The sequence below is a fragment of the Panthera onca genome, chromosome B1, assembly GCF_046562875.1.
Source record: "Panthera onca isolate mPanOnc1 chromosome B1, mPanOnc1 haplotype 2, whole genome shotgun sequence".
NCBI lineage: Eukaryota > Metazoa > Chordata > Mammalia > Carnivora > Felidae > Panthera > Panthera onca.
The window spans coordinates 189,502,004-189,527,631 of NC_138342.1; the positions used below are offsets into that span (position 1 = coordinate 189,502,004).

General features: G+C 45.8%; 1 protein-coding gene across 7 annotated transcripts in view; it reads left to right on the top strand.

Moving 5' to 3' along the window:
- IRF2 (interferon regulatory factor 2) overlaps nt 1–25,628 on the top strand; it is an 87,251-nt gene that overhangs the window by 35,646 nt on the left and 25,977 nt on the right. For 5 of the 7 annotated variants that reach the window (XM_078445278.2, XM_078445276.2, XM_078445275.2 and 2 more), the window contains 4 exons: nt 8,061–8,156; nt 16,588–16,687; nt 18,369–18,545; nt 18,868–18,914. In XM_078445278.2, coding sequence (XP_078301404.1) covers nt 8,070–8,156; nt 16,588–16,687; nt 18,369–18,545; nt 18,868–18,914 — 411 coding nt within the window. In that variant the 5' untranslated portion in view covers nt 8,061–8,069. Of the gene's footprint in view, nt 1–4,368; nt 4,478–5,838; nt 6,365–8,060; nt 8,157–16,587; nt 16,688–18,368; nt 18,546–18,867; nt 18,915–25,628 lie in introns of those variants that run through there. The other 2 variants (XM_078445281.2, XM_078445280.2) reach the window with 2 other exon arrangements.

Genomic DNA, 25,628 nt, shown 5'->3' on the forward strand with positions numbered 1-25,628 from the left:
AATTTTCAGTTTTCAACTCCAGCTTTCAGCTCTCTCAACTCACATAATTTTGAACTGGAAATTAACTTTTGCCAAAAAGGTACAAAAGTCAATGTGAGGGGTGTAGACTATCATGCAAGAGGAACTTGCATCTGGGGAAAGAATACCAGATGTGCAGAAAAAGTTACTAGTACAAATTGCTATTATTCTTACACCTGTATTGTCACTTGGCTTTATTTCCCTTGCATTCCCATAGCCACCATTTCGGACCAGAGAAGCAGCTCGGGCTCCTCTCCTTGCTTCAGTTTGCCCCTGTATGGGTGCTGCTTGGGTCACGGCTAGTCTCAAGCAGGCGCTCAGCAGTCTTATAGCCTCTAAACAAGCCTGGCAATGGGGGGTTCAAGCCTTGGTCCCTTCTCCAAGGGGCTTGGGTGACTCGGACATGATTTTCTTTTTTCTTTTTTTTTAAGTTACTTTTTCAAGTTATGCTTTTGCCCCTCTCTAAAACGGGGATAACAATATTTAACTTATTAGGGCCGGTGTGTGGGTTCGTGATGATTTCTGTAAACCAGCCAGCCCACGCTTCTCACCTGCTCGCGGACTCTCAAGAAGCTCCACCCACGTTGGTGTCTAAGTCAGTTGCTCCGCCCACGGCAGCAAACACATTTTCCCCGGTCCTGACCTTGGCTGTTTCTACCAACTTCACCTTTGCCAGGCTTGCTTGCCACTTTGCCTAGGCGATTCTTCCCCATCCTATAAGTTCTCCCTTTGCCGCACAGCTTTCCCTTACAAACCCATCCAGTAATGATTTATATATTCCTCGTGAAACTGGTCCGCGTAGTTGGCAATTAATCATATACTGCCTTCTGATCTCCATTGCAGTCTTTTATTATTATAATTATAGTATTATTAGGTAGCTTTATATGATTTATGTCAGTTAACTTACTAATTCCTTGAGGGTAGTGATCATGCCTCACACGTCTCTGAGTCGTCCATAGCATTTAGCAGAGTTCCCTGCGATAACGTGTGTAATAAATATTTGTTGATACACTGGACGACTGGATACTGCCCACACGAGCTGCCATAGAGCTGTGAGGGAAGGTTAGTGGATGAAAAGAGCTTTGAGCTAGCTTTTGTGAGGGGGTAACCCTCCCGTAGGTTGGTAAGCGGGATGGGCACATGGTTACGTAGGGAGGGCTGTTGACAAATACATGTCGCAGCTGCAGAAGAAAGGGGATGGAGCATTGCTGCGGTCAGCTTCTGCAACACGGACTCATGCTGAAGCCCTGATGTTAGCTAGCTGCACAGCACCAACCCTCCTGACTTCCCTGCTCCCCAGTTTTGACCTATCTCCTGTGCCCTTGCAACTGGGAGATGAGCTGTGGGGCTGCTGGTGGAAACGCTCTGTTTTTCTCTGAGTGAAGATGCTTTTATTTCCACTTCATTCTTGAAATACTCGCTGTCTATAAACTTTTAAAAATAGCTGTTTCTTTCAGTACTTTTAGAGACACCTTTCCATTGTCTTCTGTCTTCCCTGGTTTCTGTTGAGTAATAGTAACTGTAAGGCTTCTGGGTCTTGGGGGTTTTGTTCTTTGCTCTTTAAAGGTGATGCCAGCTGTTTTTAAGATTTTTCCCTCTCCCAGCTGTTTTTAAGATTTTTCGCTATAGTTTTGGTTTTCAGCAAACATGCTATAGTATGCTTAGGTGGGGTTTCATTCGTATTTGTCTGTTTGGGGTTTGTAGCAAGTTATTAAGATAATTGGTCATGGTCTCCAAACATCGCTTTTTGCCTCATTCTTTCTCGTGTCTTCGTGGAACTACAAACTGCCCATGTTTTACATCTTTTTAGATCTAAAATAGAATCTCCTATGGATTTTATGTTCTTTGTAACATTCTCCACTCTTCTGCCTCTAAGTGCTTCATTCTGTTTATTTCTTTCTGACTTCTGTTTTGGTTCACTGATTTTTTTTTTATGATGTCTAATATATTGGTACACCCATCTGTTGAGTTCTTAATTTTAATTATTTGCTCTGTAGTTTTATTTTTTTATTTTTTTTGAGTTATTTATTGATTTTGAAAAGGGGGGCAGAGAGAGGGAGAAAGGGAGAGAGGGAGAATCCCAAGCAGGCTCCACACTGTTAGCACAGAATCCAAGTCAGGGCTCGAACCCACAAACCATGAGATCATGACCTGAGCCAAAATCAAGTTAATCAGTGCTTAACTAAATGGGCCACCCAGGTGCCCTTGCCCTTTAGTTTTAGAATTTCTTTTTTAGGTTCTAGGTTTTTGCGAACATTTTCTGTCTTGTTTTTATTTCCTTGAACATGTTAGGCATTCTTGTTTTAAAGACTGTGTCTGAAAACTTTTGGTATCTGTGTCTCCATTGTATCTGTGAAAGACCTGTGTCAGAATCCCTGTGGGTCTCTTTTTGTTGTCCATATTTCATTGATTTTTTATTTATCCTTGTGTTCTCAGCTAAATTGATTGAATGCTCACCGTTGTGTATGAAAAACTCCAGAGATAATATAAATCCTAGGATAATGTTGTCTTCCTCAAGATATAATTTACATTTGCTTCTGGGAGTTCCAGATCATTTTAATTTGCACAGGGATTGAGGTGATTCAGAGCTAGGCTTCAGTCTCTGAGGTCAGTCTCTTTCCATTTAGTTTTATCCCAAACAAGCTTGTGTGTGTGTGTGTGTGTGTGTGTGTGTGTGTGTGTGGTTTCCAGGACTCCCTTTTCCTAGTTGGGTCCTGATCTTCAGTTTTTATCCCCCTAGTTCTGGGATCAGCAGATGCCCCCAGGCTGGGAAAAGAGTGCCCCAAACGTCAGGCTTACCTTCCTGGGTTTCATTCTTCTCCCAGACCCTGCTGTCCTAATTCTTTACTACCTTGTTAGCTCTCTGATTCTTCTAAACGGATTAAAAAAACACACACACATGTTTTGTACAGGTTTTCTTGTTATTCACCTTGGGAGTTAGGTCTGAATTACCCATTGTGTCATTATCAGAAGTGCACCCCTCCTCCACTCAGCCAAGGATTTTATTATCTTAAGTCCAGCAGGGATGTTTAGAAGTCTCTAGAAAAGAACATTAACATGATTTAAGTGGTATTTTAGGAAATTTAATATGTCAGTGGTATGCAAAGCAGACAGGAGTTGGGAAAGGCTCAGTACGTTGAACGGTTAAAAGACCATCAAAACTGAGTGCTTTCTAGAGTAAGAAAAAAAGCAGGTGTTAGGGTTTCTGAATCTGGGCATTTCAGAGAGACATGAATGAGAGCCTTGGCTCTCCTACTTACTAGCGGGTTGCGTTGAACAGTTCCTTTACCTGTCCTCTCATCTGTGATATGGAATTTTAAAGTCCCTGCCTTCCAGGGTTATAAAAATTACATGAGGAGCTCCTAGAAAACTCTGGTTTTAAGACTTGGCATATAGTATGTGCTCAGTAAATAGTAGCCATTTCTGTTACCATTCCAAGATCCAAACTTCAGTGATTCAGGTTAAAATGCAAGATCACTGTTAATGGCCCTAATCAGGACCATAACAGTGTCATCTTCATGGGGGCTGTTCACTTGCTATGAGTTCAGTCACTGTGTTCCAGGAAATAGCTTGTTTGCGTTTATGCAGCATCACGGTGCCCTAAATACCCGCCATGTACTGAACTGATTTATAGGCTGATTCCGTGGTTTTAAAGATGAGACCAACCCCGTATCTAGAAGGTATAATGATAGGTGGCTTTAGAAAGTGCCTTTTGTCGGGCTTGATGGTAGATGCTCTGTATTTTAGGTTTATGGAACCTCAAGACTTTAGCGTTTCACTTTTAAATTAAAAAAACATTTTTTTTAATGTTTATTTTTGAGACACAGAGAGAGAGAGAGAGAGACAGAGCATGAGTGGGGGAGGGGCAGAGAGAGAGGGAGACCCAGAATCCGAAGCAGGTTCCAGGCTCTGAGCTGTCGGCACAGAGCCTGGCGAGGGGCTCAAACTCGCCAACTGCGAGATAGTGACCTGAGCTGAAGTCGGACGTTCAACCGACTGAGCCACCCAGGCACCCCAGCATTTCACATCTAAAAACAACCCAGTGTACAAGAATAGATAGAAGCTTGCCAAAAAAAGATACATCAGATGATGAGCCTTCATGTCACAAAAGGATTCCTGGAGTCATGGATGACTTGGCCTATTATGTTTTTGAAACCTCTTCATTTTCCGAGATGATCGAAGTGTGGACTGGAGGGTTTGAGTGACTAGTGCAAGGGCACCCGCTAATAATGGCAAAGTCAGGACTGGAACACAAGTGTGTTGATTTCTGGCATACTTGGGTTTTCTTGGCAAAAATAGCCCCTCTGTGTCTTTTCTAACCAGTCCTGTGCCTTCCTCAACTCTGTTAGAGTTTCATACGGGCCATGGGAACTGGTGCCTACGGGAAACTTGCCTTACAGAAGGAAGACCAATCTGTCACTGTGAATTTCCTGGACAGAAGCTGGAAAATACATGCCGAGTAAGCATCTTTTCTCCGTATTCAGTCTCTGACCCTCTGTGACTGTCACCCCTGCCTTTTAATCTCTAGACGTATAATTTATTTTTAGTTCACACTAAATGATGAGTTTCTGGGGCTAGGCCCGGAAGAGAATTCTACCTTTGCTTCTTTCACAGAAGTCAGGGTGCGCACTCAACTTCTGATAGTCATGGGAAACGTGTTTTCTTCCGTGTCATGTGGCAACACCACTGGTAATTCATTACTTTTTTAGTGGGGGAAGTGGGGCCGGGCTATAAAATCAAGTAGAAATAGAGGAAGTATCTTCAGGTAAAAGGATCAGGTTTTTCTTGTTTAACATCAGGGATGTCCTAGCTGTTTAAAACATAACAAAACATAGAAACTGAAATAAGTGAAACCCTTTAAAAAAATTTTTTTTAATGTTTGTTTATTTATTTATTTTTTTTAAGAGAGAGTGTGAGAGGGGCAGAGAGAGAGAGGGAGGCACAGGATCCAAAGCAGGCTCCAGGCTCTGAGCTGTCAGCACAGAGCCTGATGTGGGGCTCGAACGCACAAACTGGGAGATCGTGACCTGAGCTGAAGTCGGATGCTTGACCGACTGAGCCACCCAGGCGGCCCAAGTGAAGCCCTTTGTAACAGAGTTTGTCCTACTCTGATAAGGCAATACTTGCATGTGCTTGCTTTTCCTACAAACCTGCTTATGATTAATGACAGTCCTGATTAAAGATTTAGAAAATGTTTTACATGTGCAATTTCCGTAGCATTTTGGCTCAGTAAGTAATAGCGTGAGGTTTGTTAGAAAGGTGCAGAATGTGAATGGATAAGAGATGAACCAGAAGCTGACACACTAAGACCGGCGGAGGAGATCTGCCTGCCAGAACGACCAGACTGTGCAGGAAGTCACAGAAGAGCAGGTGGCTGATAATTAAAAGTAAAAGGCAATCTAGAGCCTTGCTCCTTCGAGTCTGGTTCCAGGACCCATTAGAAAAATGGAATCACGGGTGCCTGGGTGGCTCAGTCAGTTAAGTGTCTGACTCTTGATCATGGCTCAGGTCACGATCTCACGGTTCATGAGTTTAGGTGCTGCGTCGGGCTCTGTGTGCTGACAGCACGGAGCCTGCTCGGGATTCTCTGTCTCCCTCTCTGTCTGCCCCTCCCCTGCTCATTCTCTCTCTCTCTCTCTCTCTCTCTCTCTCTCTCTCTCTCTCAGCATAAATAAATAAACTTAAAAAAAGAAACATAGACTCACAGGGCTTCATCTTCCAAATGAAGATTTGTGTGCACATTAAGGCTGGTGAGCGCTGGTCTGGATTCTGTAATCCACTCTTACCTTTCCTGTTAACAAAATGGATCATGGCATTTATCTGCATCAGTCTCCAGTTTCCCCTTCAGTCTTGGGATGATGGCCACAGGCCCAGGCATGGTTTTCTAGGCCCCGCGGGACCCGCCTGTGTCTGGCACCCTCTCTCTTGCTGACTGCTTCCTAGTATCATTCTGTACACAGGACTCTTCATTTGGTATGGAAATGTCTTCTTACCTGTTTCCTGTTCGGCTGGGAGTTCCTAGATGCTAGAGGATGTCTTACCTTTTCCTGTTCCTGGAGTATCGTTCTCAATAAATGTCTCTGAGTGGGTGGATGAATGAAAGCGAGTGGAGTGACTTCAGGGCCATTAAGAACCGCTGTGTTGGGAGCTCCTTTGGGCCTGTCCCTGAGGCTCCTCTTACGTGTCTCAAAGAGTGGCCCAGAGCCTCCACGGGAGCGGATGGGGGCCAATCTGCGATGGGAGCCCAGCCTGGCACACCTTTTGAGCTGGCCTGGATCTTGTTTGAACATCTCCTGCGTGGAAGGCAGCATTCGGGCTTTGTAGGAATATAAAAGACCTATGAGAGGTAGAATTCCTCCTCTCAAAGAGCTTACTGGTTGGTCAGGGAGAGGGCGGGTATGCAGTGGGAAAGTTTATAGTTAAGGTAAGAGTTGGATAAGAATAAAGACAGCATAGAGCCGCCCTAAAGCAATGTTTGATTCTCAAACGAGCAGCAGCGTAAGATCAGTGACTGTTGGGGAAGTCCAGGAGGGGAGGGATTTATTCAGGCTGGAGTCGTCCAGGGAGGCCCGTGGAGGAGGAGGGCAGAAGGGTCTTGGAGGCTGGGTCAGGATGGACAAGGCCGGGGAGGGAGGAGCAGAGAGCACGGTGTGTTGCGAGAGCAGAGCCCGAGGCATCTGCAACCGTGAGTGCATCTGAACTGGGAGAGATGTGCAAGGGAAATGCAGGTTCTAGAATGTAATTAGGCTCGAGAGGCCAAGGACGCGGTCCCACGTGGTTCACGTGGTGATGCTTGCGCTCTGGCATGAGCTGGGGGAGGCACAGAGGAGAGAAGTCCTCAGCAAGCTGCAAGAGAGTGTAACTGAAACTTCGCCCATCTCAATGCAAATTCATCTCGGTAGAATTTTCAGAGCTCATTTTTGGAGGAGGAAATGAGTAAAAGAAGGAAGATGCGACGAAGAGTTGAAAAGAGGATAATGTCACACTGCCCGTGAAGCTTTATAGAGTGGGGGCTTGAGTTGGCCTCCTCTTTGCTTTTGAATCCCATCTCAAATTTAGATTGGTGTGCAAACAGGATGAAGGAGCGGCAGGCGGTACTTTGTTAGTGATTCCACTCTGGATGTTTTTAAGTGGGCAAGGGAAGAAAGAGTATCTAGAAAGGTATCTGGAAGGAGGGGAGAGAGGCCTTATGTGGGCTGGTAGAGGAACCGCGTTGAGACCATGCAGCTGTTTGCAGAGGGAAGGGGAGGGTGGTCTCAGGGCAGGGGGGGTGGGGTGCCGTGCACACTTGTAAAGGAAGACCGATGAGGGAGGGGGCAAGAGAATGCATTAGTGAGCGCAGAGCTGAAGCCAGAGCAAGATGCTGCTGTGCCCTGGAAGCCGACAGGGTATGTCCGAACGGGAGAGCTCGCTGGTGAAAGACCTTGGAGCCAAGTGAACTGATTCTTTTAGGCTTTAAAGTGCAAAGATCGGGGGTTCAAGGCATTTTGGCAGCCCAGATTCCCAGAAGCAATGAATTGGTTCTAAGAACTCTTAACCCACAACTGTTCTGCCCTGTCCATCGTGGGCTCTTAGAAGGATGATGCCCAGAGGTATTTGTAAGATACCGGTCCTCCCATTACCGGCCTGGTAATACACGGAAGGCGTCTGCTATAAACAAGGCCAGGTTGGGGCGGGGGGCTTAAGACCTTGCGTTAGGCCAGGTCACTCAGGGCTGTCCGGGCCTTTGAGCCCGCAGAATTTCTGCCAGCCCAGGCTTCCTACCTCCCTGGAACCGTCTCCGCCAAGAGCAGGCCTGGCTCAAACCACCGACCCACTGAGCCGGCTCCTGCGGAGTCAGCGTGCCCAGGGTGGGCAGGTGGGCTCGATGCAGAGCCCCCAGTGCCCGCCCTAGCCCTCCAGTCCCCATGTACACATCAGCTGCGTGGTTTTGGGCAAAGGAGGGGGATCGTGGAGGACGGTCAGGCAGGGGTCTAGAACTTTCTAGTGCAGACATGGCAGGCAGTGGCAGAATTGCCTAATAACTGTGCTTCTCTTTGCAGAAGGGTACCATGCCCGTGGAAAGGATGCGAATGCGCCCATGGCTGGAGGAACAGATAAATTCAAATACGATACCGGGGCTGAAGTGGCTTAACAAGGTAAGTGTGTTGGGTGCTTGTGTGTGTGTGAGAGAGAGACAGAGAGACAGAGAGAGAGGAGGAGGAGGAAGAGAAGGAGGAGGGGGTCCTTACTAAAACCACATACATATAGACTGCCAGAAAGTAAAATTGTATTCCTTGTATTCAGAATCTGATGCTTGTTAATTACAAAACCAACCCACCCAAAATGATCTGTGTTTTTCTTTAACGATTCTTACCCTCTTCCTTCTCTGAATTTTTCTCTCGCTTCTCCTGGCTTTCTAGGATCAGAGGACGTGGAAATTCTTGGGTTTTATATTGGGAATGGAGCATATTGGCTTTCTTCTCAGTATTCTCTATGGAGAAGACTTTTGGTTTTGTCTTTAAAATCATCTCTTTCTTTTTTTTTTAAGTTTATTTATTGTTTGAGAGACAGAGACAGTATGAGTGGGGGAGGGGCAGAGAGAAAGGGCAAGAGAGAGAGAGAATCGCAAGCTGGCCCTGCACTGCCAGCACAGAGCCCGATGTGGGGCTCTGACCTACGAGACAGCAAGATCATGACCTGAGCCGAAACCAAGAGTCGGACACTTAACCAGCTGAGTCACCCAAGTGCCCCTGTCTTTTCTTTTTATTGTGAAACACCGTGTGCCTACTTGTCCTAAAAAAGTAGTCTGTCGTTTACAACCCACACATATACATAAATACTCTCTGACTTTATCAACCCCAAACTCTCAATCTAATTGATCCTACCTGTTGGGAGTGAATCAGGAAGAGAGCGGATGTCAAAATAAAGAACACCTGAAAATATATAGTTACCAGCTAGAAAAGCATCTAACATATCACGCTGTCTTTCAGAGGGCCCAAGAGAGAAGTTTCTCTCCCGCTACCAGGAATATCTCAGTTCTTCTGAGTAAATTTCCTTTTTCTCTTCTGCCTCCCCACTCATTTTGATCTTAAGGACCCAATGAATAATTCAGCTGGTCAGGCTTCATCTTTTATCGCATGGTTGAGTGCTTAGAGCCCGATTGTGGCCCTCTTCTCACAAGTGTGCAGGATACTACAGCATGATTGTGTTGACTAAGACCACTCCTGGCTTCATCTTTGCTTTTCAGATAGCTGTCAAGCCTTATTTCTTTTTTCCTCATCCACTTTTTTTGTTCACTTATTTTAAATGTATTGTATTTGAGTGCATCGGTTTCAGTGGGTCCTTTCTGAAACAAGGCGGGGTAAAAAGTAAATAGAAATCACTTAAGTAAACCATATGTCCACTTCATGGGAGCTGTCGTGTATCTTAACGTTGCATGGCAAATAAAATGTTTTTCTAGGCTTGCTGTATCTCTGGCGTATTAAATTTGTATCCTGGAGGGGTTTTGTAACTAGCCTGCTCCAAATAAATCAGGTTGGGCCTTGGCCTCCGTGGTCAGCAGGGGCACAAGTGGAATTATAAGGAGAGGGGAGTTGAAGAAATGTGGGGTACTCAATAATAATAGTAACAACAGCTACTCCTTTAAGCGAGATATGTGCATGAGCTCACATAATCCCCACAATGGGGTAGGATATTGTTGGGTTTTCCATTTTACAGACCAGGAAGCCAAGGTGCAGAGTCATTAAGTAGGATTATATTAAAAAAATTTTTTTTAATGTTTATTCATCTTTGAGAGAGACAGAGACAGAGACAGAGAGCTGGTAGTGGAGGGACAGAGAGAGAGGGAGACACAGAATCCAAAGCAGCCTCCAGGCTCCGAGCTGTCAGCACAGAGCCCGACGTAGGGCTCAGACTCATGAGCTGTGAGATCATGACCTGAGCGGAAGTTGGAGGCTTAGCCAACGGAACCACCCCGGCACCCTGGTAGGAGTACGTTTTAAAGAACAAGGTAACTTTGCCTATATTGATCAGAGTACAAAATTAACACAGAAGTTCCTGATTTCTGAAGGGAAGTACTTTTTTTTTTTTTTCCCTCGTACAAAAATATATCCACCAGTTTGGCTGGCTTGATGCAGTAGCAAACTTCACATGTCATTGCGTCCCCTGTATGAGGAGGCACTTGATACGGTGCAGTGAACTGTCCTTTCAGTAGGGCTGAATTGTGCCCCCCGCCCCCGCCCCCCTGCAAACCATATATCCACTTCCTTACCCCCGGAACCTGTGGACGCGTCCTTGCTGGGAGAAAGGGTCTTTGGGAAGAGTTAAAGATCTCAAGATGAGATCCAGCTGGGCCAATGCGGTGACAAGTGTCCATAGAAGAGGTGGAGAGGAGAAGACCCACACAGAGCAGAAGATGGAGTGAAGACAGAGGCAGAGATTGGAGAGACAGATCCACTAAGCCAAGGAGCGCCTGACCCCACCCGAAGCTGGACATGTCAAGGGAGGACTGTCCTTACAGCCTCTGTCAAGGGAGGACTGTCCTTACAGCCTCTGAAGGAGATGCGACCCTGCTGACCTCTTGGCTCTGGGTTTCCGGCCTCCAGCACGGTCCTGGGCTATACGCTGCCCCGTCTATGGCAGTTTGGGGACAGCCTGTGAGAAGCAAATCCACCCTCTTGGGACTGCTTCCTCGCTGGGACTCCACCGCGACACGTTTTCTTCCATCTACTTCGTCCGTGATTTTCCTGAGAGAGGACCGCAAAGGAAATGGATTCTTCTCTGTGCAGCGAACCCTCCACCCCTGTCAGGTGGCCCTCCCCGTTGAGCTCCACTCAGCTGGCTCCTGGCTTGTGAGTTCTCCTCCCTGGCGGAGCGGGAAAGGAGACCCCTCGGCCGCCTCGTCTGGCCCCCCTGCTGGCCCTCCGCCTGAGCGGGCCGTGGCTGCCGCAGTGAGGCCTCTGAGGCACAGGAGGCCGCGTGCGCCCTGGGGACCGGTCATTCGGGCCGCCCGCCCGCCTGGGAAGAGCGTCTGCAAGGTTGTCTGTGTGCTCAGGCAGGGCTGTCACTGGCACTGTGCACCTCGGGTGGCATCAGGACCTTTTCTCTCCGTACCTCCACCTCCTCGGGGCATCTTTATCTAGGTTTCTGCTAACTTAGGCTTTGGCATTCGTCTGCCCACATAAATATTTGAGACCTTGCTGTTCTTTCCTTCTCCTTCACAAGCATTCTGCCTGAAATTCCTGCTTGCGTTCTGTGGCTTGAGGTCGTCGTAAAATCTCTTCTCCTGCTGAAGACTGGTGGTGACTCCTAGAAAACGGCCCTGTCCGTGGGGCTCTGTTACTCACTTAGGCCTTAGCTGCGTTGTTCAGAATGTGTTGGCGTTGATGGGGGCGTACTCCGTGCTGGAAGGCCCTGGAGGGCAGGCCAGGGAGGTCTCGGTTGTTACTGCTCGCTGGCTGGGTGCTGGGCCTCCCTCCCGCCCGTTACTTTTTTTAATATTTGTGTAGAAAGAGGAGGGGGAGGGGCAGAGGAAAAGAGAGAATCTTAAGTAGGCTCCATAGTCAGCATGGAGCCCTCTGGGGGGCTCGATCCCACAACCCTGGGATCATGACCTGAGCTGAAATTAAGAGTGGGACACTCAATGGACTGAGCCACCCAGGCACCCCAGGGCCCGTTACTTTTTATTAGGAGCATTTGCACACATACACAGTAGGTTTAAATGGTATAATGGCTAGAGAGAAGAGTGTAGCAAAATCCCGTGTAGTTTTAAAACTCGCCTCTAGATGTAACCATTATTAACATTTGTTAAAAATGTTTTATTTATTTTTGAGAGAGCGAGCGCGAGCAGGGAGGGCAGAGAGAAAGGGGGAGGCAGAAGATCAAAGCAGGCTGCACGCTGACAGCTGGCTGACAGCAACCTGATGTGGGGCTCAAACTCACGAACCGCGAGATCATGACCTGAGCCGAAGTCAGGCTCTCAACCAACTGAGCCATCCAGATGCCCCAACAGTTGTTAACATTTAAAAAATTTGTGCGTGTGTGGTATTTGAAAGCAACTCCCTGACAGCATACATGTATAAGACTTAAAACCATTTTCTATATGTTCACCATACCATTATCAATTGTATAACCATAAATAAATCATAATTAATCGTAATTTTTTAACATCATCACTGCACCGTCCATATCCGAAATGCCTCGACTATTCCCAAAATGTGTTTCTACAGTTGATTTGTTCAGTCAGAATCCAGAGAAGGCTCACAAGTTGTGTTTGGTTGGTCTGATTCGAAGTGTCTCCTGATTGTCATGATAATGAACGGTAGCTCCTCCTTTTTTTCCCATTTTGCCATTGACTTGTGGAAGAGACCAGGTCATTTCTGGATTGTTTGTGGTTTCTCTGGGCCATTTTTTGAGGAGGGAAGGAGGCAGCCACATCCAGGCTCGTTGTTTGCTTTGTAGCTCTGATTGATTCCCACTCTGGTTCTTGGAGTTCTCATTTCATGTGGGAGACCTACCTGGACCCCGGGGCCAAGGCCACTCTCCAAGCGTACGGTGTCCTTAGGTAGTTTCAGACCTTATCCTTTCATTCACAAGCAGGCTTGTGTTTATATAAATATCAGTCCACCTCAGGTCAAGGTAAGGAGTCCAAACAAAAATAGCAGAGTAGATTGGAACATCTTATAGACAGTGGAGGAGAGAAGAAGCAGAGAAAGTTAAGTGAGCTAGTTTCCACTTGGGGCCAAGGTATGTTTGTTCTGCATTACTCAAGATAATCTTAAATGTTCTTCTCAGTTCAAGCAGTGCTTCTCTCTCTTGCCCTCAGGTAGGTAGGCAGAGTCCTCTCTCTGTATAAGCACTGGTAGAGTCTGTAACATGCCATCCTTCCATACATGGTAGGCACATCCTATGTGGATGGGACACTCAGGGCTTCTCATAGCAAGTACTGATGTCCCAGAGTCTACACAGACATGGAGCAATGTCATTATCACCTTTGGGACATAAAGATCTATGACCAGAATGTTTACTCCTCAGAATCTCTTCCAGTGCGTTACTTTTTTTTTTTAATGTTTTTATTTTTGAGAAAGAGAGAGAGCGAGTATGAGTGGGAGAGGGGCAGAGAGAGAGGGAGACACAGAATCCAAGGCAGGATTCAGGTTCTGAGATGTCAGCACAGAGCCCAACATGGGGCTCAAACTCACAAGCCACGAGTTCATGATCTGAGGCAAAGTCGGGTGCTCAACTGACTGAGCCACCCAGGTGCCCCCAGAATCTCTTCCAGTTTTAAAATGAGTCTCCCCTTCTTTATCTTTTAACATAGTCTTTAAAAAAAAAGATATATGTGATATGTTTATTAGTTGTTTATTTTTTGCAACATGAAAAAGTAGTTAAAAGTAACATGTAGTTTTTTGGGGATACCTGGGTGGCTTAGCTGAGTAAGTGTCCAACTCTTGATCTCAACTCAGGTCATGATCTCATGGTTTGTGAGATCAAGTTCCTCGTTGGGCTCTGTGCTGACAGCATAGAGCCTGCTTAGGATTCTCTCTCCCTTTCTCTCTGCCCCTCCTCCACTCACACTCTATCTCAAAGTAAATAAATACACTTTAAAAAAGTTACATATATATTTTTTTTAATTTACCACTTTAACCATTTTGAAATGTACAATTCAGTGGCATTAAGTATATTCACAATGTTACACAACCATCACCACTACAATTCCAGAATTTTCATCACCCCAAGAGGACGATACTGTGCCCGTTAAGCAGTCACTTTCCATTGCAAGGCACTGCAAATCCTTTCCTTGTGCAAGGCATCAACTAGTCTGCTTTCTGTCTCTTTGGATTCGCCTTTTCTGGTCATTTCATATAAATGGAACCATTCGATAGGTGGCCTTTTGTAGAAGGCTTCTTTCACTTAGTGCAACGTTCAAGGTTCTTTCATGTTGTAGCTTGTGTCAATAGTACATTCCTTTTTGTGGCTGAATAATATTCCATTTAATGCATGTACAATATTTTCTTTATCCATTCATCGGTTGATGGACATTTGGCTGTTGTGAGTAGCACTGTTTTGAACATTCATGTATAAAATATTTGTTTGAACACCGGTTTGTGATTTTTTTGAGTGAAATTACTGGGTCATGTGAGAACTCTGTGTTTAACTTTTTGAGGACTAGCCAAACTGATTTCTACTGTGTCTACCCTATTTGACATTCCCACCAGCAATGTGTGAGGGTTCCAGTTTCTCCACATCCTTACCAATAACTTACTACTTGTTTTTTGATTTTATCTAGCCATCCTGGGGTAGGAAGTGGTATCTCATTGTTGTCTTGATTTGCATTGGCCTAATGATTGGTGATGCTACGTGTCTTTATGTGCTTATTGGCCATGTTATTTATCTGCTTTCAACAAAGGTCCATTCAGACTCTTTGCCTATTAAAGAGGATCTAGGGATCCATGGTGGATAATTGCTAGGTTTAGTCATTACGTTTGTGGTTTTGTGATTTGGGCATAATTTCTGTGGTACTAGGTTTGGTAGGGTGTGTGTGTGTGTGTGTGTGTGTGTGTGTGTGCGCGCGCGTGCCTGCATGGACACAAATGCTTGAGAAGATCTATATACCAGAATCCTTTGTGCTTAATGAGATAGATTTCAGCCTGGGTGACTGACCTCCAGAACTCCTTGGACCTACAGAAAGGTGCAACAGCAAGTTCCATGAAGGGTTTAGGTCTTTAAGCATAAGCCTTTGGATTCTGGTTGTTCTCTTGAGGAGAAGTTGTTTCACTGAAATAAATTTCTTTTCTTTTTTTTTTTTTCCATTTTCATGTGAACATCAAAAATGACATTAAAATGATTTTGCCCTCTGATTTTCATCTACATTAAAAAATAAAATTTCACTCAGACCTTTGCTCATCACTGCCCTTTGGAGACAGCTAACCTGAAACCGTGCAATCTCAGTGGATGATACAGAATGAACAAGGAGGGGTTTATGAAAAGCCTCTGACTTTCAGTTCTTTTTAATTTTAACAGGTTTTGGGGAACTCTCAAATGTTCTGAAATATTTTTAGTTCAGGCTTTGTGATTGGCTCTATAGAGAGGCACTGAGTCCCTTTTGGGTCAGTTGGGACCCTTTCTGTCTTTCGTTGTATGAAACCAAGGTGGTGGAAAATCCCTACTGACATCTTCTTCCCTTCCCCAGTGTATCGTGCAGGGATCTCCATACCTAGAAACTACCAGAACTACCTTTAGGGCTTCAAAAAATATAGTTCTCCTGGGCTTCGTTGCCACAGAATCCAAGACAACAGATGCGTCATAGGATTGGAAATCTGAATCTGACCACTGGGAGACAATGTGTGATGTGATTAAGTGATTGTGGGATCGCGTGATGTGGTTTTGAATTCAGACACTACGGTAATTTCCTTGGCTATAGAATGAATTCTGTTCCTCAGTTTCCTCAACTGTGAAAGAGAAATGATAACATGTGGAGCTCTGTAGGTTCTCAGAACAAAACTGAGACCATGTGAACACATGGACAGCCAGATGTAAAGTGCCAGGGGAACACAATAATTGCTGGTCCTGTCCAGTCACGGGCATGGCTTTGTTTCCAAAGCTCTGGTTTCTTTTTTTAAAATTTTTTTTTTCAACGTTTTTTATTTATTTTTGGGACAGAGAGAGACAGAGCATGAATGGGGGAGGGGCAGAGAGAGAGGGAGACACAGAATCGGAAACAGGCTCCAGGCTCTGAGCCATCAGCCCAGAGCCCGACGCAGGGCTCGAACTCACGGACCGCGAGATCGTGACCTGGCTGAAGTCGGACGCTTAACCGACTGCGCCACCCAGGCGCCCCCCAAAGCTCTGGTTTCTAATCCTGTGTTTGCCAGGGTTGATTCCAGCTATTCTGAGTTGCCTCTCGGGCTGTAAGAGAGGTGGGAGGGGTCTACTGTGAGAATTGCACTGAGAGACTTCTCCAGAAAAGTAGTATCATCTCTGCACACTCAGTACGTCTTTGTTTGTACATCTTGATGTTCCATGCAGGGCAGTAGACACTTAGGGGTTAGGACATTAGACCACATCTTCAATTTCTGTTGGCTACACAAGTAGATTGAGGTAGTTAGTCTCTGTGCCAGTGACCTCAGATAACCCTGATTTCCCTTTTAGCAGCACAAATGGGTGTCATTTTGGAAAGTTGCCTACTTTTTAATTTGCCTAAGGCAACCAGAGTTCCTCTTTGGCAAATGATGGAAACCAATGGTAATAATAAGCATTAGAAGTTGCAGTCAGTGACCAGTTATATGTGGTCCTTTAAGGAAAAATGACGCAGGTAACAGAACGCATTGGCATATCCCCAGATCATCACGTTGACCTTGGAGTACCTTCCTATGCTGCCAGACTCCACATGACTCTGAATCTTTCCCGATCAGGCCATCAAGATTTGGGGCCCAGTGGGGAGGTGCGTTTACTAGTGGATTTTACTGTAGACACTTAGCAAACCCAGTGACACTTAGTAGAGAATCTTACTAGCCAGGACTTACAAACCTCCCGCAAAGGTGGCCTGAACCCTGTGGTTGCAGTTGCTTTTTTGCTTTTGTTTTTCAGGAAAAGAAGATTTTCCAGATCCCTTGGATGCATGCGGCTAGACATGGGTGGGATGTGGAAAAAGATGCACCACTCTTTAGAAACTGGGCCATCCACACAGGTAGCAAACGCCCCGCATCGTCTCTAGAGGCAGACGCTGTTGTCAGTTGTTGCTTACATGTCTTCTTTTTCTTTCTTTCTTTTTTTTTTTTAATGTTTATTTATTCTCGAGAGAGAGACAGACAGAGACAGAGTATGCGTGGGGAGGGTCAGAGAGAGAGGGAGACACAGAATCTGAAGCAGGCTCCAGGCTCCCGGCTGTCAGCACAGAGCCTGACGCGGGGCTCGAACTCACAAACTGTGAGGTCATGACCTGAGCCAAAGTCGGACACTTAACCGACTGAGCCACCCAGGCACCCCATTTTTCTTCAATTGAGGTATAGATTGACAAATAAAATTGTGAGATATTTAAGGCGTACAATGTGATGATTTGATGTATGCACCGTGAAAGGATTTCCCCCCCATCAAATTAATGGACCCACCCATCACTTCTCGTATTTACCTTTAATTTTTGTTTTTGGTGAGAACATTGACATTCTATTCTCTTAGCAAATCTCGATTTTACAGTAATACAGTGTTAACCATCGTTTTGTGTTTTTTTCTCACTGCATATATATGGCTTATGGCTTCGTGAAGATAGCTCTGAAAAGCTGGTGACGTGTCCCCAGGCACATCCAGGACACGTGGGGTACACACTTCATCATTCAGAAGTGATGCTGTGCCCGTGCTGGGGAAACTTAGTCCTTAAATTTCCTGTAAATGTGGGATTCTGACTATGGCGCACTAGGTGTGCACCAGGGGAATATAGAACTTATTTGTTCTGGCAGGTAAGCTTGAGTTGGATTTATCTCTCCAAAGGGTAGTCAAGGATATATTTATTTATTTATTAAAGTTTATTTATTTATTGTGAGAGAGAAAGAGAGAGCGAGGAAAGGGCATAGAGAGAGAGAGAGAGGGAGAGAGAGAGGGAGGGAGGGAGGGAGAGAGAGAATCCCAAGCAGACTCCATGCTTTCAGAACAGAGCCTGACGCGGGGCTCAGTCCCATGAACCGTGAGATCGTGACCTGGGCCGAAATCAAGAGTTGGACATTTTATAACAAAATTTCAGTAGGGAGCTATTTACAGGAATCGGCTTTCTGATTAATATTTGAGTCATATGAAAAAGAGACACTCCAGTTATCTGGGTTTGTTGGCCTCCTGGCCTTCCAGCCTTCTCTGTTACGTACCTTGATTCTCCTTTGTTCTACCGTTATGAGGGTTTTCTCAAGCTGTTTGGTAGAGCCAGAGTGACCAGTTTGTCCCAGTTTTCCCAGAACTGTCCAGATTTTAAAACAAAAATTCTCACATCCCAGGAATTCAGTCCCAGTCCCAGGCAAACCAGGATGGTTGGCCGCTGTAAGTAGAGCCTGGAATTAAAAGTTCTCTAGGTAGTTCTCTGCACTACCTAGCCAGCATTCCTGTGTTTCCAGGCATTTTTACTCTATATTTTCCCCCTCTTTTTCTTTTTTTTAATAATTTTTTTTAATATTTATTTTTGAGAGGGGTGGGGAGGGCAGAGAGACAGAGACAGAATCCTTAGCAGGCTCCAGGCTCTGAGCTGTCCGTACAGAACCCGACGCGGGGCTCGAACTCAAACCATGAGATCATGACCTGAGCTGAAGTTGGGCGCTCAACTGACTGAGTCACCCAGGCACCCCTTCCCCTCTTTTTCTTAACCTTCATTCTTTTGGCTCTTTTGTTAGGAAAGCATCAACCAGGAGTAGATAAACCTGATCCAAAAACATGGAAGGCGAATTTTCGATGTGCCATGAACTCCTTGCCTGACATTGAAGAAGTCAAGGATAAAAGTATAAAGAAAGGAAACAATGCCTTCAGAGTATACCGGATGTTGCCGTTATCTGAAAGACCTTCTAAGAAAGGTAGATAAAGAAATTTACTGATGAAAACCGTGATCACTGAGTATATATTGTAGTACCCTTGTGATTTCGTTATTTCCACATCCGTAGTCACTCCAAGGATGGAACAGTAATTCACACTGTGGATGATGGTCCTGCCTTTACCTGGCTGGGGAAAGTGACTGTCCGGTCACCAAAGACAATCAAAGAAACATTTGGAATTTTGACCATGTATAGATTAAAACGTGTACAGGTTCAGTGAGAGTTTCAGAAAGAATTGAGGGGAAATGTTTTCTCTGTACGGTCTTCGTGAATTAATTCAAAACTATTCTATTTGTTGCCACAGGAAAGAAACCAAAGACAGAAAAAGAAGACAGAGTGAAGCACATCAAGGTAATCTTTGGTTGTTCAGAGAGAAAGCCAAAGTTGTGACCGTATTAATGATTCCTATTCTGTCTCATGAAAACAAGTCATGGGATCTCTGTGAAGTATTTAACCTTTCTTCTTTGGCTGTCGTGTTTTATGTGCTTTTCATGTATCCTCTTTGGCATGTCCCCTCGTGTAGACTCCAGCACGCATATCCCCTGCTTAATGCAATTCCACTGAGCAGTTTATGAATGAAGTCACAAATTCACACTGAGCTGGACTCCAGCCTCCATCTGGTCCCCAAGACTGTTGCCAGCTGGTCACTTAGTTTCAGCTGAGCTCCAGCAACCGGCTACTATCTGATCACATGAAGTATATTTTTAGGCTATTAAATATATGTAACGTATATTAAGTATTATAGACTTATATTAAAATGTAGCATCTATACGTTACGTGTATATTCCATGACAGGCCGTTAGGTTGGGGGCACAGTGGTCCGTTGGAACACCCTGTTAGTGTGGTTCTCAGGAGATTCTTTCTGCAACCGCCCCCCGCACCCCCCCCCCCCAGAACTACTTCTCAGGACTCCCAGGGGTTTTCCATAGGGGTGTGTTTGTGTGTGAGCTTTTCAGTAGGCTGTGTAGTCTGGAATCCCCTGTGGCCTGAGGATCTTTGTGCCTAGATTGCGTAGCCCTTGTTAAATAGCCAGAGAAGAGCCAGATGTCCCCGGAAAATGGAGGATGAGTTTCAGTCGACAAGCAAAGAGCAGACACTACATTCCCAGGCCTATAGACCATCGAAGAGAAGATTGTCTTAGGGTTCACTGCACTCCGTTTGCAGGTAGAGAAACTGAGGCTAGAGGGAGTAGAGTGACGTGGGCCCAAAGGCTGTGTAGGTCATGTGGCCAAAGTCACATGGTCATTTAGAACTGACCTTAAAGGTGATGCCAAGTATTCTGATTCCTACGCCAGAATCACTGTCAAAGAAAAAATCCAGTGTCCAGACAGCACGATGTTTAAAAGCAAGCCAGTTAGTAAAATAGAAAGAAAAAGAAAACAAGACTATTTACTTCTGATATAAAGTTAATCTTGTGAAGGTAGATGGACTTTGAGGGGAAGCTGAGATAAACTGTTAAAGTGTTGGACATACTCACCTTCCATTCACAGTGGAAAACAAACATTTTAGGCAGTGTATTTTAGGCAACCTCCAGTGTCACTCTAAATATTTTTACTTTCTGACTAATTTTGAATACAGAGTGGTACTAAGACCTAATTTTGTTTTAACTTAAAAAAATTTTTTTTAAACATTTATTTCATTTTTTGAGAGACAGACAGAGCATGAGCAGGGGAGGGGCAGAGAGCAAGGGAGACACAGAATCCGAAGCAGGCTCCGGGCTCTGAGAGGTCAGCACAGAGCCTGATACGGGGCTTGAACTCACGGACCGCAAGATCATGACCTGAGCCAAAGTTGGAAGCTTAACTGACTGAACCACCCAGGTGCCCCAGTTTTAACTATTTATTGTAGAAAATGTTTATGCACACAGGAAGGAGACAACTGAGTAAAATTTACTCTGCAACCATCACCCTAATTTCCACATTAATCAGCTCATGGCCCTTTAATTTCAGTCGTGGCCCCATCGCCTTCCCCCCCCCCCCATCCCATATGAAATTGCAGATTTCAGGCAACCATTTTTTTTTAAAGGTTTATTTTTGAAAGAGAGAGTGCAGGTGGGGGAGGGACAGAGAGAAGGGGGGACAGAGGATCCAGAGTGGGCTCCGTGCTGACAGCAGTGAACCTGATATGTAGCTCGAACTCATGAGCGGTGAGATCACGACCTGAGCTAAAGTTGGATGCTCAACCGACTGAGCCACCCCGGTGCCCCATAGATAGCCATTTTTGATTCCCAAAAACCATTTTATATGGTTCAGCTCACTATTCTGAAGCAAAATCCACATCATATCATTTTCCCCCCATGACTATTTCAGGGTATACTTTCCAAATATGGGCACTCTTTAAAAATTGTTATCAACACAGTATCATTATTGCATCTGAAAAATTAACAGTAATTCCTCAAGCGCATCAAATATCTGGTGAGTGTTCAGATTCCCAGTTGTTTCGTAAATGATGTAATTTTTGTACAGTCTGTTTACTTGAATTAGAATCCGTATACAGTTCACACACTGTGGTTGGCGGGTATGTCTTACAAGTGTTTTTTGTTTTTTTTAATTTTTTTTTCAATGTTTTTTATTTATTTTTGGGACAGAGAGAGACAGAGCATGAATGGGGGAGGGGCAGAGAGAGAGGGAGACACAGAATCGGAAACAGGCTCCAGGCTCCGAGCCATCAGCCCAGAGCCCGACGCGGGGCTCGAACTCACGGACCGCGAGATCGTGACCTGGCTGAAGTCGGACGCTTAACCGACTGCGCCACCCAGGCGCCCCACAAGTGTTTTTTAACATATAGATCTTCCTTAACATCACTTTAAAAAAATGTATTTTTCCTTGCAGTTGATAAAACCTAGTCATTAGTTTTAAGTTTCCCGGAGTTTGGATTTTTTTTTTTTTTTTTAGGGCCTACATTTTAATTAATGTTGTTGAGTCAGAAAAGTTGAACTTCCCCACAAATATGTGAGTTTGAAGAATTTGCTACAATCTTAGGTATGACTGTCATATTTTCACTGTTTTCATAGCATGTAGCTCAATGCCTGGTAGGGAACAGATACTTAATACATATTTGATCACTAAATAGATGCACAAATAAATATAAGGTGTGAGGTGGGAGCGGGGGGGGGGGAGGTTTACACTGCAACGCAGATTTAATTTCATAATCTCTGTTAATAGACAATAAGAATGGAGTAACAGATGTTCACTTTCAATAAACCTTGCTCAAACATACCTGCCATACTCCATCGAAAAACAGATGCCAGCGATTTATATGATACGCCATTATCTTAGGTATGTCCAAGCAAGAAAAACTGCTTGCAGTGAAACCATGGCCCACAATTGATTACCAGGCAATCCTATTTTAGGGCTGTGGAGATGAGCTTCTTAGAATTGATGACACTTGCTGTTCTCATCAGGGAAGACGTCTTCAGTCACGTCAGCAATGGCGGTATCTTCTATATGGCCGCTCAGTTGTGGAAGGGACGGCCCCGGGCGAGGTGTGGCCGTAGTGGTCCAGGGGAGCGAGAAAGAGCTTTCCTCTTACGTGCAGCTGTGTAGATGAGGTTCTATCCCAGCCAAGTGCATATTGCGCAGTCTTCCACTGATGACGGTATGGCTCATACCTGAGACTTGTCCCTCAGACAGGCCTTGTTCCTTCGGCAGAAGGCAGGCGATTCATCAGCCGTAAGCACAGCCTACCTTTTGAGTTTAAATCTGCTTGCACCTGTCCCACAGTGTAGCAGCAGAGTATAGATAAGGCCAGTAACCTTCCCAAGTTCTGTGGCTCGTGACTGCCAAAGCCAGTGTGTTTCCTGAAACGTTTGTGTAGATTGTTTCCGAAGTTAACTCTCCAGGTTGCCTGGAATCGGACAGTTCGAGGGCTTTATCCTTACTGAGCTGTTAATACGTTACTTTTGTCACAGTGCCTGAGCTCTGAGTTAATATGTCCTGTGCAGTGTGCACCTGGGTAGGCCAGGTAGGTTTCTTGCACGGAGAAAGTTTGTCTCGTGTCTAGTAACCGGGTAGGAGAGTTTGCTATTGAGACAGGCTCCTTCCCGTCTTCGTTGAGTTCAAGTTGAAGTCTTAACTAGCAAATGATGTTTCGAACGTGTGGGCTAAGTGTCAGCATTTTTCTTGGGTAGGTCAGGGAGTTTCTGTCCTTGCTCTGTGTTCCCTCAGCCAGGAGCTTCCCTGAGACTGGGAAACTGAGGCCCCTCGGCTATGCAGTAGGTGCAGAAACTCTGCCTCGATGTTCCTCGATGTTCTCTTTGTGAATATGTATGCTCTGAGCTCAGTGGACCATGTTTTACTGGAACCAGGCCTTGCCTGAGTGGAGGTAACCATCTAAGGAAGTAAGACTGAGACACACATTAGTGAGCAATACTGTATTGTGCATCCCCAGTGCGTATATGCGTTTCAAAAACATCACAAGGCCAAGATCAATAAGGAGAGAAGTGGATAAACAGAGGGGTGGTAGCTGACATTTTAGAGCCAGGTTCTACCCAGTTCTGAGCTCTAGTTATTATGTCATTTAGCTCTCCCTGTGATGGGCAGGTCATGAGGAAATGGAAGCACAGGGGGGTGAGTAATTTCCCTAAGGTAGCACGGCTTTTGAAACTGGGATTTGAATCCGGGTCACTCTAGCTTTGGAACCCACACTCTTTCACCACACCTGGTGCCTCTTGGCCTTTCAGAAGCTGTGGGACCCGAGCCAGGCTTTGGGGCAGGGATCAAATAAAATGGTCGTCAATCCCCGGCACCAGGAGCATCAAATGAAGGCCGGGAAGTTAGAGTTGCTGTTTGGTCTTCCCTGGATGAGTCAGGAAACTGGCTTAATTAGAGCAGGAGTCTGTGTGAGGCAACAGTGGGAAACAAAGACTGTGGGTGAGGAGGATTAGAAATTAATACTTCCTGCCTCACTGGATTGTTTGCAGATGAAACAGACATGCTTTGAAACTGTAAAGTGCTTCCAGATCAAAGCATTGGTGCTATGATGGGAACTATATTTGAGGAGGTTCCTCTAAAGCCACTTGGTCAAGACCAGGCCTGGTCCGTATTAGTTCTGACTGCAGACCTCTGGGTACAAGTTACAGAAAAGCAGGTATTTGGTTTTTATTAAAAACATTTTTTCTAATGTTTATTTTGAGAGACACAGCGCAAGTGAGGGAGGGGCAGAGAGAGGAGATGCAGAATCCAAAGCAGGCTCCAGGCTCTGAGCTGTCAGCACAGAGCCCGACGCAGGGCTCGAACTCACGAACCGCGAGATCACGAGCTGAGCTGAAGTCAGACACTTTAAATGACTGAGCCACCCAGGTGCCCCTGTTTTTAGCACAACTTTCTTTATTTTTTTAAATTTATTTACTTATTTTTGTGAGAGAGACAGAGCGAGTGGGGGAGGGCAGCAAGAGGGAGAGAGAGAATCCCAAGCAGGCTCCTTGCTGTCAGCACGGAGCCCGATGTTGGGCTCGAACTCACAAACCGTTGTTAGATCCTGACCTGAGCCCAGACCGAGAGTCGGATGCTTAACCAAGTGAGCCACCCAGGCACCCCTAGCACAACTTTCTAACCGAGCTGTTGGCTCTAACGGTGACTTGAGCTGGATTAAAAACAACATGCTCCCTTGTCGCTGTCCAAAGACCACCTGGCAGGCTGATACTGGAGCGATCCCTTCCTTGGTCGGAAGAGGTCTTCAGTTTTTAAACCTTAATCAGGTGAAAACACAGGCTGACAACCCACTGGAACAGGTAATGAGAGCTGCCCTGGATGGAGCAGGGGAGAGGGCTTGCCCCAGGTGCCTCCTTCCACTCTTGATAGCTCTCGAGGGTGCCGCTCAGAGCACAGTGCCAAGGCTGGGGGGTTGAATAACCTCTCTGGATGGTGTTGTGCAACAAGGCATGGTTGAACTCCTGGGGTAAGATCAGAGCATGATGGAGTTGATATTTGGGAGTAGGAAGGAACGGAGGAGAGGAGACCACACTGGGCAAGTGTAGATGAGGTGGTGGCAATTGGAACGGAGAGGAGGAGAGTTTGGACGGGAGGTAGAGGGTGAAGACTGGAGTGGATCAAAGAAGAGATCCTGAGTCCAGACCCTGAGTCCAGTCCTGTCTGTCTTCCCTTATTAAGACAGAAGGGAATGTTGGGAGTGGAGCATGTTTTGTGGAGAAGAGGGTGAGTTTAACTTGGGACGTGTTGAATTTGAGATGACAGAGACCCCTCTGCAGCCAGTGTCAGGTAGAAAAGTTGGATCTAGCAGGCCCCAGAGCTCAGGTAAGCGCGGGAGCACAGGAGTGTGGTCATGTACTCGAGAACGACACTGGAGGCCTTGACAACAGATGTCTTCTCCAAGGAGGAGCTGTATGAGATGAAAGCAGAAACCCAAGGACAAGACGAAGAGAAAAGGGAGCCAAGGAGAGAAGTCAAAGGGAGGTTGCAGTGAGAGTAGGAAGAGAATGAAATTCTAGGGAAGTTCTAGGGAAGGAAGGAAGGTGTCGTAGGACTGCGCGGGAGGCGTCAACCTGTTTATTAGAGTTCCTGCTCTTAGCGGCTTCATGGTGTGGAGTGTGGAGTCCCCTGGGCATTTATGGAGCCCAGCCATCAACCTGAAATTTTAGTTAGTAGAGAGACCCAGAGATGTCCTTCAATGTGGCGTCAAGGAGACAGGCTTTGTACAGATGAATTAGGGCATTTCTGGCAGTAGGGGGCTGGATTGCCCATGGAAATGGTCATACGGCCATTGTATTTGGCCTCGAGGAGAGGGACGTCTGGACAAGGGGCTGTGGCACAGGAGTGAGATGGAACTGGCTTGGAGCCAAGGGCTGAGTGCCCCTTGCTGGCCTCTGACTCGGTCTATCCCCAAACCCCTCCAGCAAGTACAGCTTTCGAGACCAACCAAAGATGTGTTACTTTAGAGGTCTAAGGAGGACGGCCCCTGCCCTTGCACTCTCTCTTGTGCCAGTTTGCTTTTGCCTAAAATCCCTTTCAACTGCAGACCAAACTTTAGATTCTATACTGAGAAGAAAGGTTCTTGGGCGTAAATATTTGGCAGAGTTAATGCACCATGGAGGGGTCTGAACCTAAG